The 19,256-nt window shown below is 48.0% G+C and overlaps 1 protein-coding gene across 50 annotated transcripts in view; it reads left to right on the plus strand.

Moving 5' to 3' along the window:
- Positions 1-19,256, plus strand: part of MAP4 (microtubule associated protein 4) — a 154,449-nt gene that overhangs the window by 52,469 nt on the left and 82,724 nt on the right. For all 50 annotated transcript variants that reach the window (XM_035554473.2, XM_035554493.2, XM_035554489.2 and 47 more), the window contains one exon: positions 6,095-6,160. In XM_035554473.2, coding sequence (XP_035410366.1) covers positions 6,095-6,160 — 66 coding nt within the window. The remainder of the gene's footprint in view (positions 1-6,094; positions 6,161-19,256) is intronic.

The raw sequence follows: 19,256 nt of genomic DNA on the forward strand, positions 1-19,256 counted from the left end.
CCTATTTCTTCTGTGAGATTTCTTCCATATTTATAGAAGCTTTTATAAAAAAAAAAAAAAAGGTAAAGCTTGATGTCCTTGTTCTTGCTGGGGCTGTAAAACACGCGAGCCCCAGGTGCGGGGTGAGGCTGTGCAGAGGGGAGGTCTCCACTGCAGCTCCTGGGGGCACTGGGCGCAAAGCTTCTGCCTCCCCGGCTGCCCAGCAGCCTGCTCTCCTCGGGGAGAGGAGCAGCAGTCATGGATGGGGCTCTTCAGCCCCTGCCTGTTAGTTTATTTATACTGAAAGGCACAAATGTGGTCCGACAGCACGGTGTCGGCTACTGACGTTGCCTTTCCCCAGTCAGAAGAGGTTTCATCGCGCGTCCTGTCGGGCTCGAGCTATTCCATCGCCGCTTGAGGATATTTTTTTTGCACTCATTTCTGAACCTGGGAGCCGGATCAGGCAAGTGTAACGGTCAGATGGGCCCCAGCTTAGACCAGTAAACTCCAAGTGCAGAGAGATAAAGAGGAAGAAAAGGTGATGAGCAGTTGCATGGTCAACTGAATGTGTCCCAGGTAAAGCTTTAACTTTAATTAATTTCTAAAGTATCATTGGAAAGGGTTTTATTCTTTCTAGCACCTGGCTGGACATCATAACTTGGCGAATTCTGGGGTAATCCTCTTATGACCTTGCGGTCTCTACATAATGCTGAAGGATTGCTATGGGTGCATGCAAGGCTTCCTGTGCTGTTTGCAGGTAGCTTTCCTCAGCACTTCATGTCCAAGGTTTTGTCCCCAGGAATTTGGGGGATGCTGCAGAGCTTCCCACTGAAGTCGCGGAGCAGTTTCCGGATGAACACGAAGGCAGCTCTCCGTTGGGCTCACCTAAAGTGAGGGCTGTGCATCTTTGGGTGGGAGTGAGTGCCAGCTGAGAGGCAAAGCAGCGCCGTAAGAGCTTTCAGCAGGCAGCAGGGCTCCTGTGTGATGTATTTCGGGTGAGGACCCGCACTGCGTTTCTGCACGGCCGGATTGTGTAGCTGGGGACGAAGCTGGGTCTGCGCCGTAGCTGCTCGTGGCCTCGGGCGTGTTGATGAGGACATTCACGTCCTGCACTCTTACGCTCGCCCAGCTCCCTAATCTGGAGGTGATTTTTAGAGGAAAGCAAATCCTGGGCATGGTGCGAGTGCTGGAGGAAGGCCTCTGGATTTGCCACGGGCGGTCATGTTGGGGCTTCTCAGGCGCGCGCGCCGCCACGAGATGGCTCTGCTGGCGCTGCGCGGTGCTGCCGGCCGGACCCCGCTGCGCAGCAGGGCAGAGCTGAGCTGAGCAGAGCTGAGCATCCTCCTGGTGCGGGAACGAATCACAGCCCCAGGGCCTGGAACCTGGGGCCGAACCGCAGCGCTCCCCTCCCGTCGCTTCCCTTTCCGCAGTAGGAGCGAGCCCCTCTCTTGCAGGGACCAGCAGGCCTTGCTTTTGCAGGGATGAAGCTGAGGACAGAGGGTGCCCCACGTACCCCTGCGCTTCAGAGGGATTAAAAACGACAGCAAACGTTAGCTACTTGTATTGTGATCTCTTACCATGCTTTAAACACCTTCTGTCTCTCAGAGCCCCTGTCCCCACCCTGCACAGGTTGGTAAAACCTCTGGTTAGCGTGAATCTTTGTACAAAACCAAGTGGGCCGAGCTCTTTAATCTGCCCGTGCCCCTTGCAGAGGGTTTCTGTCGGGCGCTTTGTACCCAAAGTGTGCAGGCAGTCCCGAGAGGCCAGGCGCTGCCCCGCTGCGTGCTCCTGAGCAGTCCTGCGAAGCCGCCCGCGCCCTGGGTTGGTTCCTTCCTGCTGCTCGAGGAGCAGGGAGCCTTAGGCATCGTCTTGATAAGCCGAAGTATTCTTGACATGTTTTCAATGCTTCCTGAAATAAAGTGGTGCAATTGATCTAGCTGGGTTAGCTGACAAGGCAGAATGATTTGATTTTTTTAGGGCAGTCGTTTTGCACGGACTTTGGGATCACTGGGGTAATGCTGGTGTTCAGACGCCCTGGCGTCCCAGAAACACAGAACCTAGCGAGCTTTGGTTGCGTTTAAAGTCAAATTGTCTTTAATTCTGATGGTTAGAAGGGGAAGCTTGAAAATGTGATCCGAGTGCTTACATCCTACGGGAATGCCGTCAGGCAAGCCGAGCTGTGAGCCGCCTTACAGTGACTCCGGGAGATGAGCTTGACGCCTGTTCTGAAGCTGTTTGGAGGCAGAATATTTAAATGTCTGAACTGAAACAGCCTAAGCTTCTTATTTCAGAGTTTCCAGCTAGTTTTGACTGCGCGGTGCACAGTTTATCAGCACGTTTGTTCCCACCCATGTCTTTTATCCGAGCTCTCTGACAAGCTGCATCCAACCAAGCCTGCGCGCCCAAAGGAGCGACGGGCTGGTGAACCGTGGAGCCGAAGGGGCCGTGTCCGCAGCCTGGCCGCTGGGCTCTGGTGTCCTTTGGGCCTCCGGTATCCCCTGGGTGCTCCGGCACGGCCGGTGGGAACGCGCTGAGCTGCGGTTACGTTGCCGTGTGCGCCGTGCCCAGGCACCCCCGGGGATTAGGGGTTGTATCGGCACTGCCCGTTTGCTTCAGATTATGGGTTTAGCAAATGCTGCCTTAAATTTGTTTATATAAAAACAATCCTTTGATCCACCGGCCAGATGCAAATACCATCTTGTGATTCTGATGAGGATTATGTAGTTACAACATCTTGACATGGTTTTTGGTTTTAAGCAATTTAGAATATGAAGGGGAGGAGCCTTGGCCCAGAGGCTGCCGGGTGCTCTCACACTTGCACTCGGTTACCTAAAGTAAATCTGATTGCTCCAAAGGAGCTGACCTTCAGAGGCATAAAAATCAAAGCCTTCCACTGCTGGGAGTTCCTTTCATGGAAGCGCGTTTGATTTGACCTGATTTTCTGGAAGCTCGTCTTCCAAAGGAGCCAGACTGTAAAGGAAAGCACGTCACCTGCTCATCATCCTGCCAAGGCGGCGCGGAAGCACGTTGCACACGTGTGCTGGGCTCGCCTTCAGGGGAAGGTCTCTCCAAATCAAACACTCAACTGGCCAAATTAAAATGAGGCTTTGGGCTTAACGGTGGGTTCCCAAATGAGCAGAAGACTCAAACGCCATGCCTTGAGTAACATTTTGGTGGCTTTCTGGTTTCATTTTACACTTGCAGAGCCCTTGGTAGGGGAGGGTGCCTAGTCCTGGCTTTGATAACAGAGAGCTGGCTTGGATCACTTGCTACCTAGGAGGTCAGTCTAAACGAAAGTTTTCTTCAGATGAAGTGTTTGTTGTCTGAATAGCCGAAATGCATCGAACTGCCACAAGCACCGCTGGGTGGAAGCTGTCCCCAGGTGCGCACAAGCTGGTCATCCGCGCGCGCTACCAGCCCAGGCTACAGATGACCACTTTTGCAACCTGAAGCGAGTATTGAGAGTACGCAGACAGACGGAATTTGCAGTATCTAGTCATGTTTGCAATCAACCAGAGTCCTGGTTTTAAGGCATAAATAATGGCAGTGGCCCCAGGAGCAGAGACCTCCCAGCAGCCGGTCGGCTGAGCGAGGCGTCACGTTCACATTCGGATGGCACAAAGCACAGCGTGATCGTGCCCAGCCTAAACCAGAACTTGTGCTCAAGTTTTCACTTGCAGATTAAGCTCCCGAAGTGTCCGTGGGTGGCAGAAATGGGGATGCTGTTCACGTGCCCCCCACAAAAAGACGCTCGGCACGTTTATTGTGACTGAAGACTGGAGCCTCCAAAGCCGCGGTTGTAGCGGCGCCGCCAGCGCCTTCATTAAACCAGTGTTATGGCACCCGCTTGAGCGGGGCTCGAGAAAGCTCACAGCTCCTGCACTTGGGCTGAGCAGTGGCTTTTGGAGATCCCTTGTAAGACCCCGCTGTTCCCCAAGACACCCGGCCTTCCTCTTGGCGCTTGCAAAGCTGTTGTGCGAGCCACCCCGTGACCCCGATCTCTCCTTGCGTGATCTGATGAGCAAATCCAGGGACTGGCAGTAGGTTTCCCAGTTACTGGCTCAGCCTGTTCTGCTGTTAGAGTAAGTACCAGACCTCGTGAAGACTGACAGCAGGAGGAGCTGGTGTGTTTAACTGCTAAGAAACAGGTCCAGGGATTCCTGTAGTATTTTCAGCTACTTGAAAAGGATGTAGGTGTATGTTTTTCTATAAGCTGTCTGGCAAGTTCATGTTGGATTTCTGTAAAACACCAGCATGAGCCACTGAAGTAACTGGAAAGACTTCCCTTTCGCTTCACCGCGAGTTGGATGAAGCCCTGAAGTGCTGTGCCTGACGTCCACTGGTGACGTAGCTTTGTTTTAAAATGGCTTGGGCTCAGGGAAGGGACAGCAGCATCTCCAGCTGGCTTTTGGAGAGTGATTTGATTTGAATGGCTTTTAGGTTTCTGTAGCCATTAGGCTGAGGAGTGGCTCACAGTAAGCAGAACAAATGTCCTGAGGAGCTGAACTGCTGTTAGGACTTGTGCCGCTTGTTAAGCTTAACTAACGCTCTACGGTGTCGTTCGTGGAGTGATTTCTCCCATTTTTCCAGTTCTGAAACAGCATAAATTCATGGAGATTAAGATGAGCTTATTGAAGAAATTAGAGAACATCTTAAGATTTGGTGCTTCTTGCAAGAACGATGCATTTAATTTATGTAAATGGCCTTGTAACGTTCACCTGTCCTGGGGGTGCTCTACAGAAACGCTGTGCTGCTGGCAGCCTGCACTAGTACTAATACTGGCCTAATCCAGCTGCTTCTGCAAGGACCACAGTCTGATCTCACATGCTAAACATAGAATAAATCCTCAAGCAGTTTGCCAAATTGGTCATAGTTATTGACTCTCAGCAGCCCAGTGTAAAGGTTAGGGGGAGAATATAGGATTTCACCAGCGTATTTTGATGAACAGGAAAAACTGTTTGCTTACTAGAACAAGAAGTGTGCTTCTTAAAAAAATCATGTTACTGTATGTTAATTAAATTCTGCCCATTGAGCAGATGGCAAAGTCGAGACTAGAGCTTAGTTGTTTGATTCTGAAGTGCCTCAACTCTCACCAGGTCTCGTGTTGCTGCCATGTTGTCCAAGTTCAGTGCGTGAATCCCAGTGCCTCGTGAATTTTTTCTGTGTTGGAACAAGATTTGGAACTGAGAATATCCTCGAATGTATTCAGTCCTGTAAAGAGTAAATCTCCTGGTGGTTGTTGTCTTACAAGCTTTTGTACTTGGTTGTCTTCCACCCCAACCTACCCCTCTCTAAGTCTCTCCCTGAAGTTTGCTTTAGCGATGTGCTGTCAAAACACAAATGGAGGTTTTCAGTCCCTGGTAGAAGGTGGTAGAGGGTGAGGTTGATGGGTCTGTAGTTCCTGGATCCTTTTTCTTGCTGTTTTTGGAGATGGGAGTGATGTTTCCTTTCTTCCAACCTTCAGGAAACTCTTCCAGTCACCATGAACCTCTCAGAGATAACCAGGAGTGGCCTCACAGTGATGTTGTCCAGCTCCCTCAGCACTCGTGGGTGCAGCCCATCAGGCCTCAGGACTTGTAAAGAACACTTGAATGACTAGAGGCACCGGGCACCTCTGTGTATGCTCCATTTGGAGTAAAGTTGCTTTAGGAAGTCAGACATAAGCATCTTTAGAGTAAATCTTGTGCGGAAGATTACAAGCTTTTGACTGAAAGCAGCCTTTTCTTTCCCATAAGTATTCCTATGCAGCATAGCAAAAAGGACCTGTATTTTTAGAATAGGATTAAAATTCACAGAACACACCTTAAAGGAAATCCGGAGTCCCAGTGGTCCAGTGCTGGCCCTTAGGAAGGCTTTGTTTGGGGTGATGGTATGAATAGCTAAGCTTCTCGTTACTGTGCCGTGGGTCTCCATCATGGGAGCAGGTGCTCTGTGATTGAACAGCTTTTCCTTTTGGGTTTCAAGGTGCACAGGCTCAGTGCCATGTGGGTGCCTTCATTTTAGAAATGAATCTGGGGAAAAATCCATAGCTGTGTTTGATAACACCAGTGCTGCTCTGTTTTTTGGATTAAGATTGCTTTCATCCAGTACCAACGTTGCCTATGATTTGTTGCAGATACTTCAGCTTCTGGGCCAACGGTTCTAGAAAACGGTGACCATGGAATAGAAGATCACCGCCCAGGTAAGTGCCTAACATCTGAATGAATCACATCATTGCCCGTATCTGTCCTTGGAACAGCTGTAACCTCGTTTTGACCAAATGCAGTCATCTTTAACTACTATTTCTCCACAGAGGGTTTTTTAAATTAAATATTTTGTTTCAAATTCTTTGTAAATCTTCCATTTTCTTTTGGGTTTGAAATTGCTTATATGCATAAAGCACTCCACTCTGAAGGCACTGTGTACATTATCCGTGGCCAATGTTGGGAAGGTAACATCTAGGGCACGGATACCTTGATGGCTTTCCAGGGAATCCATAACACTCATACCTGAGCTCTATCCTGACCCTTATGACTTCTGTTCCCAGTGAGACTGACGGCGAGGTTTCTTCTGAGTACGTCATCCTTTGATGCATTTTTTTCATTCAGTACATAGCTGCCAGTGAAATTACGCTGCTCTGATCATTCTGCAGCTCCTCTTGTGCTTTTCCAGCTCCTTCCACCCTAAACTGCCCTTCTGTAAGTTGCTCATAATAATTGCTGTAGCAGTGTGCTGCCAAAGCTGAAACTGAGGTCTTTGGAACAGCTGGAGGCCACCTTATTCTGCAAGACACTTGTTACGAATTAAGTGGACCAATATTTCAGACTTGTAAGGGATCTGGAAAGTAATTGATCTTGCTATCAGCATAGCATATGCTGGAGTTCGTTGTCTTTAACAGTTATATTTAATGACAAATGCCATTTCCCTCCTATGGGATGTTCTTGCTGTGAATCAGCTTTCCTATCAAATCCAGCCAAACTCTTCAGTATGAGCAGTACTGAGCTCCGAGTCTGTATGTATGAGCCACTGGAAACATTCTTATTTTTTGGTGGGAAAGGTGTGGGCTTTGACAGGCCGTAGATAGAGCTGACTGTCATCCTGGAAACGGTAAGTGCTTTTCTCGTGGTGTCCCTTTCAGTGATCTCCAGCTCAGCTTTAGCAGGCCAGGTCATCGCTAAGACTTGCGATGTTCCCAGCACTCGCAGCCTTGCTAGTCCGTAGGTGCAGCCCCGAGACAGAAATAATCCAGGAGATCGTGGTGAATTTAACAGGAGTGGGAGAGACAAGGATGAATGAAAAATGCCTTTTTTTCAATTCTAGTTAGTGTGTTCTTATTGAGGATGGGAATTTAAAATGTGAGCTGTGTGCTTAATTTGCCATTGTAAATCTGGTCAAAAGAAAGCAGTGCATCTTTTGTAATTTAGTGTAAAACTGAAATTAAGGACACTTCTGAACCTCCCTAAGGATACTTCCTCTCTATTTAGTACGTAATAAAATCAGACTTACGACACGTCAGGTATGACTACTTAAATGCATTGGTATTTTTTTTATTGAACTTCTGAATTCGTGTTTTAAAATGGTTGATACTTTTTAATACTAGCTTTCTGGAGGTTTAACTCTTCACGTGCTAGATGCTAACAATTTTGATCAAAGATACTTTTATGTGTCTGCAGCCTTTTAATTTATTCATATGTTCCATCTTTGTGGGGTGGGGTTTAATTTTTTTCATGTTGAAGACTGTCTAAAAGTGACATCAAAGTGGTAGAAACAGTGTGTCGAAAGAGAAACAGTCACAGGCATCAAGTTAATGAGGTTTTTCCGAATAACAGAAGATCTACACAATTACTTCATGGTTTCTTTCCCCCTACCCTCTTCCATATGGAATAGTTAAAAAAATCAGTGCTTATGCATTTGAGAGTAAGTGATAAATGCTAATTTTAAAGCAGCTAGTAGAGATTTTTTTTTTCAGAGAGTTGAAGAGTTGACGCTCTGCAGAAATAGAGGGAAGTTGTTCCAGGGCAGGTGACAGACTTCGGTAGGGCCTGCTTCTGCGTCTGGGAGGTGGTGCTGCCTAAATCCTTTTGTCCCTGGCCGTAAGCCACCCTCAGTTTTTGGCTGGCTTGCTTGTTTTCAACTGGATCTGCTTCCTGATTTGTCTTTTTGAAGCTGAGGTGATTCTCATGGATTGTGCAGCGTGGGCCTGGTGCAGAGGTAGGAAAGGAGTAGCTGGGAGAGGGGTAAGGACGATGCTCCCAGAACTCAGCTTTCTGCTGGGAAAAGCTGTGCTAAGAGCTACAGAGAGCTTTTAAAAGCAGAGCTGTGTTTGGGCTGGATTCTGAAACGCCTTAGGTAAAGGAGAAACTGTAGTCAGGCTGTTTGAAAATACAAACGTTTGCTTATCGCTCTGGGCTAGGTCTCCCAGGAAGCATTGCTACACGTTTTTCACCTATCAAATAAAACAAGGTGTTGACTTGTTAATGTTTTATTGCATGCAACATAATCTAGAGACATCTGGTGTATGTGTATGCAGAGGCTAGAATTCGGGCTGAAATCTTAGTGCTGCATTGGCAGCCCGCGCTGCCTCCTGACCGGCTGCCCCACGCGAAGTCCTGCTAATGTAGAAGGTGGCGTAAATCCAGAACGATTCTAACATGGGCAAAACCGATGTTAACCTCTGAATTATTACAGCATGATGTATTTACACGGCGGCTGTAGGGTTGTGTGGAGCTCGGTGTTTCAGAACGTAAAGCAGAGGTAGGGAAGCTGCCTTCACGTTGCCTTTGCGTGAGGGCCCCGAGCAGCCTTCGTGTCGTGCTGCCGCGGAGAGCCGGGGCCGGGCTCCCGGCAGGGCTGAGCCTGGTGGGGCACTGGTTTATTTGGGTTGGGGGGGTGGCTTGCTTTGTTTTGCTTTGCTGAGAATTGGAGAGCTGCAGACCAGGAGCTCGGGCCCGGGCCCTCAGCCTGCCCACAAAGCATCTATCGGGTTTTTCTTCCTTATAAGGACAAATAGGAGAGCAGGCCTTCGGGGCCAGGCCCCGCACGGCTGTGGGGAATAGCTGGTGGTCACTGGTGGGGGGGAATAGCTGGTGGTCACTGACAGCACGCAGGTAATGGGGTCGGGATGACTGTTAACCTTCACCATGCAAAACGAAAGCTACAAAGTGCCTGGTAAAACTACAGCAGGTTTAAAGCAAAATACATACAAGTAACTTTTGAACAGTGCAATGTTTGCAACTCCTTATTGCAGGATATTTGCCCAGAGTTTGAAGGAATTATATTTTTTTTTTAAAAAAAGACAAATTTATGGAAAGAAATCCATCAAGGACAATCAAATGGATTAATCTGATACCTCTCATTCTTGTTGGAAGATAAGTAACCTGGGGAAGTATTGCTCTCGGGTCCATACTTCCCCTAGATGGACTTTCTCTCCAAGGCAGCCTGCTTGTCTCTCTCTCCTCTGAGATCAGGTCACAAAAATAGTTTGTAACCGTTTTCAGTGCAAATTGTGCTTACAAGCAACATCCTGAGCTGCTGCTCTCTTGATAGCAATTTGTCACTAATCTTGATTTATCACAGCTAATTTCTGCATGTGGCACAGTGTCATGCCGTAGCATGGCTAGTGATGTATTTTCGGACACTTGTAAAAGCAAAATATCACGTGTCTCTAATCTGGCTTTTGGCAAATCTCCTGGCTGCACTAGATGAAATATTGCTTGTTGTGCAGTGTGCTACCTGAATGTTCATGTTTACTAATGACTTGCGCTTTTTTGCCCCTTTCCCCATCCCTTTTCCCTCTCCTACTTCTTTTCCTCTCTTCTATTTTCTCCTCCTAGAAGCCTAGACTGTCTCCTAACACTGGGGCTGCCACTGTTACAAGACCAATGTACTTTTCTACCTGCCATTACACTTCTAAAATCTTCAGCATTTTACAGAGCTCTTGCTTTACATCCTTGGACTTTACGTGTAGAAGAAACCAAAGGGTAGCTGTGCTGTCGGCCGATCAGCCCTTCTCCTCCTCCCTCTGCTCTGCAGTGCTTGTTGAAACCTTCCTTTCTTTGTGTAAGCACAAATGTGCATGATGGTTTTTAACTGCACTATTTCAGCACTCCCACTGTATTCAAATCACAACTACAGCTCCATTTTCAGTTCAACCACCTTTAAATTTAATTTAAATTCTTTTTTCATGGATGCTTAATAACAGAAGGTTTGCTATTACACTTAAAGTTGTGCTTTCATGTGGATGGGTGCACCATGACTGCAGCTCCTCTCCCTTCTCCCCTTGCTCACCACAGCCTAGAATAATGCTACTTGCCTTTATCCCTGCTGCTTTGAAACCTTCTCATATGAGGTTTTTATCTTTAACAATGTTGTCATCGTCAAAACGAGTGTTTCCACTTCATAACATTTATTATGAAGACTTGAAAAATAGGTTAGGAATAACCCTGTTTACCGAGGTACAAGAGGTTCCTCTTTGGTTTGGGAGGGATGGAATGAGGGATTCAAGCACTTGCCATCAACTGGGAGTATAAAGGAGAATGACCAGCCCCAGCTTCTTGCCTCCGTAGGCTTGCTTTGTTATTGTACTGCCTCTCACAAACCTTGGAGGTAAGCCTTTCTTTAACTTTGTGCTTTTAGCTCCATTTTGGTATGACAGCATACTTGGATGAAATTTTACCTGCCATGGAAAAAAATCTGTCAAAAAATCTGCCCCTTCCAACTCTGAGAGAAACAAAAGACCCATGAACAAGTTGCTAAATCTAGGCTGAAATAGTTACGGCAGTTTCCAGCAACATCAAAAGGAACGTGCCTCTTTGAACCTGAAGCAGAATTGCAGGAGGTCAGCCAGCCCCTTGCAATTCCTGCTGTCTTCAGAAGTATTAGTTACTACCATTAAGAGAGAAAGTTCAGGAGAAGGGAATAACCGAGACACTAGTATTTTAAATGAGGCAAGCTCAGACTTTTCTGTAGACCAGTAAATGTTCTCTTTGAGGATAGTAGTGTTGTGCAGTTAAAATTATCAGGTACTGAAGGCAAGTCAAGTACAGGATTTATTTGAATCAAAATCCAGAGGCAGAACATGATTCTCCAAATTGCCAAAAGCTCTTATACTGAGAACTTGGCCTAAAAAAGAATTCACTTTGTGAAGAGAGTGGCCTGCACGTGAATGTTCCCAGTGCCCTGCTAGTACCTGACTGCGTTGTGGCGCTGGCCGGCTGATCATTTCCTGCAAGAGTATTGCACCGTGAGTGAGTGCTGGCGTTACGCCACGTCAAGGTTCTCTTTGAAGCTCTCTCTCAGATAGTGACCCAGCCAATCTTGATGACTTTTTGAGCCCTCACATGCCCCCACCCAGGGTGATAGCGCCCAGAGTTGTCTCAGTGAGTGGCGTGTAATCAGCCTGCTAGCGATGGGCGGCAGGGCCCGAGGCTTTTGTTCTCTAAGTTGGTGGGAACTTAACTTGTTAGCAGCTGATAGCCTCGTGGTGCCAATTTGCCGGGCTGAGAACAGCAGCACTGGGACCTGTGTACCTACAAGCCAGGCTCCTCTCCTGACAGCCACCACGGAGGCGACATGAGGCCTGCAGCCGCTGGGCCCAGCCCGTGACTGAAGTACGAAAATGGCCGCTGCCTGTGGAGTAGAGCCGGAGTGGTAACTGGGACTCAAGCCGCAGTGGCAGAGAGGGCCATGAGAGTGTCCCCTGCCTTTCTGGTGTTACTGGAAACGTGCTGTGTGGCAGCATGAGGCCAGCAGCCTCCACCTTTGGCAGGCAGTCAAGGCCTTGCCAGAGCCCCCCTGGTGCGATGCAGTCGTGTGTGAAGCAAGGAGGGGTGTTTGGCCCTTTCCTCTTGGCATGAAGTGCTTTCCTCCTCCCGTTTTTGGTTCCCATAAAGAGAGAAGTATTTTAAAGACCTCCTGTAACTACCTTTTAGCATGGCTGATTCTGGAGGAAGGCAGCATCGCTGCTAGCTTGCAGGCATTTTAGCTTGGTGCCACAAATCATTCTTTCTCACCTTTTGCCTTAAGTGGGCTTAGCCACCAGTGCCCCAGAAACAGAAAGTAAATAATAAATTAGAGGAATTTTCAGACTGAGTAACAGAAGCTTTCAGAGACTCTTCCCCCGCAGTGCTTTACTGCAGCAGAGCACAGCGATGTTTTAAAGCCCTGCTTAGAGGGAGCTGCTGGCCAGCTGTGCTCGCTTTGTGCGGTGGCGGCGGTGCTGAGGAGGGCTCAGCACAGTGGGGTCAGGCTTGCGACCATCCATGAACCAGCACCGCGTCTCCTCAAGCAGAGCAAGGACTGCTAATGAAAGCGGGGCACCCAGGGTTCAGTCGCTGTCGGCTGCTCATGCTAGCACGAGTCACTCATTCCATCACACTGCCACTTTCCCCCCATATCTTTATCCTTGTTCCTTTAAATGTCATTAGGTTTACATTGACTCGAAAGTGCAGATAGAGGAAGAGCTGGTTGGTTCTGTGTCTCTGTGACAGCCTTCCTTACCACGAGCCCTGTGATGTGACAGGGGTGCTTTTCGGGGCAGAAGGCTCGTGTGGCTGTGCTGGGGCTGCATGCTGTGCGGGAAGGAGGGCGAGGGGAGGTGGGGATGCTGGGGGGTCGGTGCAGCCTGTCGCGTCTTCGGTCACCCCCAGAAAATGTACAAGCACCTTGCTGAAAACTTAGTGCAGTAAATTAATATGCTAGAGAGTGTGTCTTTATTTTTGTATATTTTTTTCCAGAAAGCTGGGTAGCTACCAAATGTATTACTCTGTTTAAATCTCATGCTATTTTGTCCAGTTTTGGAGGTAATGCAGTATTTTCAGAACATACTATAACTCCTCTGTGCTAATAAGCTTGTCTGCTGTCACTTCTGATTTTTCTCAGATTCCAATGCCTTGTATGATGTGAAGCTGTGTATCACTGTTGAATAAACCACCGTAATAAACACTTCAAACTAACCTCTCACGAGTGGTACTGTGGTGAGAATCTTGTTGGGTTGTGCTGCTTGTTCACAGTTAATACGTGCAGCTCACTGCATGTCCTTGACTGACCACCCTGCTGGTATTTCTGGAAGAGGTGACGGCTTAACCTGGAATACCTTGCTGTTGGGATGGATGCTTGTAAACATGTCCATCAAAGAATCAGTTCAGCTTGCGCATTAAAACTGAAATGCTTTCAGTGAGGCATGTGATTTTGTTGTTTTAAAGGGGGTGCAGGAGTAGAAGGAAGGAAAGTCCCGTCTCAGAGTGCTCCAGCAATACTGGATGCTCGCTTCCGTGAGATGGGTGCTCACTTACATGGGGCACATGCAGGGCACTTAAAATCTGCACGTATAAACTAGCAAATAAATAACATCTAGTGCTTGTGGCGCTGTGGTGGATGCACGTCTGGTGGTTTAAGGTACCTGATTTTGCGAGGATTCACACAAAAATGACGTGTCTGTGAGAATGGTAATCTACGTTTAACAATCTTTCGGAGTATTTTGATGAATACAGTGGGAGCATTTAACTGCCTCCCTAGCAGTCTTTGCTGCCTCACTCGTTTAACGAACCTCCCTTCACTGATGAATAAGTTGCTTTTAGAGGAAGTTCTTATTTAAAAAAAAACACATACATTCCTTGTGTTTAGTATCTTGAAAACAGGACATTTAAAAATGTGCTTTTCTTATTAAAGCTATTTCTCCTCTTTCACCTATCTGCTTATTTCATGTATGGTATGAGGTTTTATTTATAAAGGCTCTTCAGACTTTCTGGACTTCAGGGAGAGAGAGCTCTTCAGGCTTTTCAAAATGGGTCTGGATCCAACCGTATTTGCTGAAGGAGAGTTGTTTTGTGCTGCTTCAGTCTAAAGAAAGCATGAAACTGAATAATTCAAAAGGCTCCTTTAGTTCTTCAGACTGGCATGACTAAGAGTTTTTGTGTGCGTCTGCTTGATCTTTTAGGGGTACTTATTTTTAGGACTGAGGAGGAGGCGGGTGAAGGTGGGTGTCTACGGAGCTGGTTGGCAGCCCTGGGGGCAGAGGCGAGGGCTTTCCTGCTCTGTTTGCGCTCCGGCTCCTGCCGAGGACGGTGCGTGGCAGGCGGAGGTGTGCACCAGGGAGCTGTTCCCCTTGCTTCTGGAGGGTAAGTGTGGAAAAAGAAAACTTCTGCTCTGCAGTGCAGGGCTCCAGAGGAGCCGGTGCCTGCTCACCTGAGGAGCCCTTGCAGCTTTCTTCACCTGGCGAAGAAGTTCAGAGTAGCACTCGGTGTAATCTCAGCCCATGAGCAGTTCAGAGAGCTGGAGGGAACTTTCCAGCTATTGAAGCACTTGCAAACACTGGTACTTGAGACATCGGGGTGGAGTTTTGCTCAGCACAGAGGTTTGTGTGGAACACCTCATCACTCTGAAGAGCCCCTTCCATGCGCTGGGTCAGGACAAGGCCTGCAAGCTGCCGTGCAGGGCGTTGGGGGTGGCCACAGGCTCTGGGCGCTCCCCATGCAGTGACAGAGGACTTTGAGACCAGCAGGCCGCAGATGTGTCACCTGGATGTGCATCTCATCCATACAACTCTCCTGTGTTGTCTGACAGCCCTCTAGTTTAACCTGACCGATACCAACTCAAAAGCTGTTTTGGGAGCTGCTTTAACAATAGCTCTTTAAGCATGCATAACGTTCGGTGGCAGCTTAGCTTTAAAATATTACAGGCCTGTGCTAAAAGAACTGCGTTTAAGAGCTCTGCATCGTTGAACCTCTTGCTTATCCCCATCTCAGGGAGTTGAGTAGTCACATTTTGGGTAAACCTGATGTCGATGTACCTTGACTACAGTGAAGGATGATGTCTCAGGCAATTGTTTGTGCTAGCAATTTTCAACATCCTTCCTTCTGTTAAGATGTTGGATGTTTTGGTGAGTATCCAGTTCAGAATACCGGTTTCGTGTGCACCTTGAAAGAACTGTATGAATTTTTGATACTGTGGGAATAGCTCCTTTGAAAACCCCTGACCTTGGAAGATGAAATAGGGGAAATATATTCCTCAGTGTCGAGGAGGAGCCAGCTGCAACTGTCACAAACTGTTTTTGCAGATGAAAGTTTAGTGTGAGGAAGCTTAAATGTTGTACTGCACCTCTGAGGTTTTTGGAGTTTAGCTGTCGGTTTCATGAAACTGGATATGTGCACTTGTGACCGCTGCCACAATACAGGACAGTCCTCGGTGAGTAAGGTCCATGCCACACCTGGAACATTTTTACCATAATCACCTGATCTAAATTTTTTCATCTTCTGGATTTCATCATCTGAATGTTGTATATCTTGCACTTTTGCAGGGGCTTCCTACCAGAAATACTCGATTTAAAAAGCAAAGCACTTATTTCTATTTTAAATTCAACCAACTTCAAACTAGCAATACTTTGACAGATTTACTTCCAGTGGTAAGATCAGCTCTCCTCGTACTTCTGTAAAGGATACCTACATTTGCACGTCAGGTGAACGTGGGCATCTCTCTGTTGGCAGTGAGCAGCTGTAGGTCGGCTTGTTCATTGTACCTGTGTTAGCTGTTGGTGGATCATCTTGATTACAGAATACTTTCTGAATCTGAGGGCCCAGAAGTGCATCATGATACACAGCTGTGAGCATACATAATCATGACAAAAACCAGGCTGCTTCTGAGGACACGTGAGTGTTTTCTTTTCAGATTCTGGATGTGCGACGTGCATGTCGGTCTGGTGTGCTGACGTTTTCTCTGACCATCCAAGCAGAGGAGACTCACCTGTATCACACTACATACGCTTTGAAAGCCCTCGGGATGACGCGTTTTGCATTCCCTTTCCTTCTGAAGCCTTAGGAAGGCCTAGCAGGTCAGGTCACCTGCAGGAGCCTCAGCCTCTTCAATGCCCTGCTCAACCGGGGCGCGCTGCATCCCCTCTGCAGAGGGATGCAGTCAGCACAACTTCTCTCCTGGAGTTCATCTGAACAATTGAAATCTGAAATTTCGTTCATCTGAACAAAACAAATCAGGCAAGACTTGCCTTCTGTGAAAGCAATCACTTCGTACTGCTTAAGCTCACTTAAAAAATGGCCTTTGCTGATGCTGGCAAAGGCTGGTAGCGTCTTCAGAGGGCTCTGCCTCCTAGAGACAAATCTGAAAAGCTTATTTGGATTTATGCAAAATAAATTACAAGTTCTTCTGAACTGCAGCATAGTGCCTACTCTAATGCCTGTGCCTTTGCTTCATCCAGTGACCTGGTAACATGTTAGATGGTCTCCTGTCAGTTTCCTCAAAATATCGACACTTCTCCCTGTTCTGGTGCCTTGCATGGGCAGCAAGAGAGATCTCACCAGTAACTTGCTTGTTACGTGCACGCCTATTTATTAAATCGAAGTAACTTATCATCATCAGACTGCTTAAAATTAGTAATTAAGAGTTTCAACACATGTTGAAGTTTCAGTTCTAAACCCCAAACAAGTCCTGCAAAGTGTCATTAAAGACCAGTGAGCATGGTTGCTGGTGTCCAGCAGGGTGGAGAGCTCTCTGGGGCATGTGCCATGAGCAGTGTCTTGCAGCGTAGGAAGTTGCCTGAGAAACAGCAGAGCAAGCAAGGGAATGTTTTACGGTGACAAAGTCCTTTATGTATACTGTTAAAAAATATATATATATTTTTCTGAAACTTCTTGGATCTATTTTAAATGTGTTTCAGAGTCTTGGCGCTGTGGTTCAGCTTGCCATTTCGGTAATTTTAGTGAATGCCTGGGAAAAGAAAATAATAACAGGAAGCTGATCTTTGCTACAACTGTCATATCTTCATGCCACTTCTACCCTGAACACGGAGCAAAAGCCCAATTTCTCTCGTCTCTTCTTGCCACTGCTTTGTGGAGTCTTTGCATCAGTGTCCTTATTTCTTCTCACAGTGGTCCTCTAATTGGCCTGTCCCTAAGCTTTGTGACTTTCCCAAATGCAATAGTAAGGGAATAAATGGATGCTGCTGGTAGTAGATGTTTGGAGCTGTGAAGTCATCCCTGGTCGGCGACAGGATGCAGATTAAGGAAGAAGCACGGAGGGGCAGGGGTGTTAACTGCAGATAAAGCTGCAGCGCCCACGGTGCCTGAGCTCATGTAGGCGCTGTGGCTGCGTGCGGGGTCATAGGAGCCTGGTGCTGGGGGTTTTGGAGGCCATCCTTACACTACAGCTGGCAATTCCCCTGCACACGCTCCCATCGCAGGGTTCCCCCTGGGTTTCTGTTTGCCCCGCTCCATGCACTGACCTCTCTGCGACACGTGAAGCAATTCAGCAAGTGTAAAACCCACTGCCAGGAGGGGCTTTTTGCCAGCACGGTAGTACTGCATCACCTGGGGGCTGCAAGGTTCAGCAAATTGCCATGTTATTCATAGAGTCATAGAACAGTTTGGGTGGGAAGGGACCCCAAAGCCCCCCAGTGCCGCCCCCTGCCATGCCCAGGGCCCGCTGCCCCCAGCCCCATCCAGCCTGGCCTTGGGCACTGCCAGGGATGGGGCACCCACAGCTCCTGGGGGCAGCCTGCGCCAGGCCTCGCCGCCCTCACTGTGACAGATTTTGAGTATCTAACCTAAATCTGTCTTTTTTTAGCTTAAAGCCGTCACCCCGTGTCCTATCCCTACACCCCCTGCCCAAGAGTCCCTCCCCAGCCCTCCTGCAGCCCCTGCAGGCACTGAAGGCCGCTGTGAGGTCTCCCCGCAGCCTTCTCTTCTCCAGGCTGAACAACCCCAACTCCCTCGGCCTCTCCTCACAGCAGAGCTGCTCCAGCCTCCGAGCATCCTTGTGGCCTCCTCTGGGCTCGCTCCAGCAGCTCCACGTCCCGGTGCTGGGGGCCCACCACGAAGGCACGTAAATCCCTAAATTCTGGGATCTACTCAAAGAAGGCAGAACATGTCAGCAAGTTCGTGCCATGGAGCGGGCTGTGCTTGTGCCGGCTGGGCTGGCCCCAGCAGCTTTGCTTTTGGCATTAACAGTGTTTTCTGCAGGCTCAGGGAACAGTGCTAATAACTCTAGTGATTCTCGGATTGATAGTTCATTCATAAATGAGAGACCAGGTGATGAGAGAAAATAGCAAAATAAGCAAAGCGGAACAGAAAATCAAAAACCCCTTTGTTTTTCATTTTTAGTGCATGGTAGTGCCGATATAGCAAGGGATAAAAGGATTGTCCTGGCCTTGGCATCTTGCAGGAAATCACAATTAAAATAAATAATTAGTTAATGTAGAGAAGTTTTTAATCATTTTTAAATGAAAACGAAAAAGATCTTTTTCTGGATCTCTACTTTTTCAGACACAAAGCAAGTAATTTTCTGTAATAACACTTCAAAATGTCCTTTTTGCATTTCTGTCCTCAAAAAGCTTGATAATAGGCAACTAAACACATGTAACGCACAATGTAACACTTGAGCAAGCTTAAATGGCTGCAGGGCATGGCTCTAAAATGAAGCGTGCCCAAGCTGCAGTGCTCTCCCCACGAGGACTGGTTTAGTTTAGGGGCCGCACCTGGCAGTGAGCAGCGGGCTGGCGCCTGCCGGCACTCACTGCCACTCCAGGGAAGGGGCTGTAAATAAGATAAATCTTCGGCTGGCTGACTCGAGCTGCTGATTAGATTCCGAAGTTGTCTCCGCTGACATAAATCAGTCAGCTTTTTACATATGTTAGACGACGTGCTCAAGAAGATTTTCTCCCTGTGCTGTAGTCTTGTTTGCCGCTCGCATCAAATCAGCTTAAGCCGTTGTGTAACGAGCTCTGTTATTTGCAGGAAAGTGGAGCATGTCGGACCACGGTAGCTTCTTTATGAAATACTCCTCTTCCCCAGGAACAAAACAAAGGGAACCTGCCCCGGGCAGCCCCTGCGACTGAGGACCCCAGCGCATGGCCGAAAGCGCTGCTGTTGTGGGCCGCGGCAGCGCTGCGTGCGCGTCAGAGAGAAATCAGTGAAATCAGAAAGGGAGGAGGTGGGAGCGAGCGAGGCCGAGGGTTTTTCAGAAAGACAGCCTGCTTTTGTACCAAGTGTCAGCCCGGGTCCGAAGGGGCTGCTGGTGCAAGGGCAGGAGGTGCTGGGCCTCGCGCGCTGCTGGGGCTGCAGTGGAAGCTCCAGTGAGGACTGCGAGCAGAAGGAGGGGCCCTTTTTGTTTAAAAACACTGTTGCCATGGCATTGTCTCCCTCAAATGGTATTTTCCTAGCAACCTGCCACTTCTGCTTTTCCCTTTTTTGCTTTTAAACTTTGATTCAAAGGTGAATGCTGCATCTCGACTTAACTTGTTGAATAGAAAATAGAAAAGCTTATAACGAAGTAATACGTACATCAAGAAGGCT

Source organism: Cygnus atratus, chromosome 2 (assembly GCF_013377495.2).
Source record: "Cygnus atratus isolate AKBS03 ecotype Queensland, Australia chromosome 2, CAtr_DNAZoo_HiC_assembly, whole genome shotgun sequence".
In the NCBI taxonomy this organism is placed as follows: domain Eukaryota; kingdom Metazoa; phylum Chordata; class Aves; order Anseriformes; family Anatidae; genus Cygnus; species Cygnus atratus.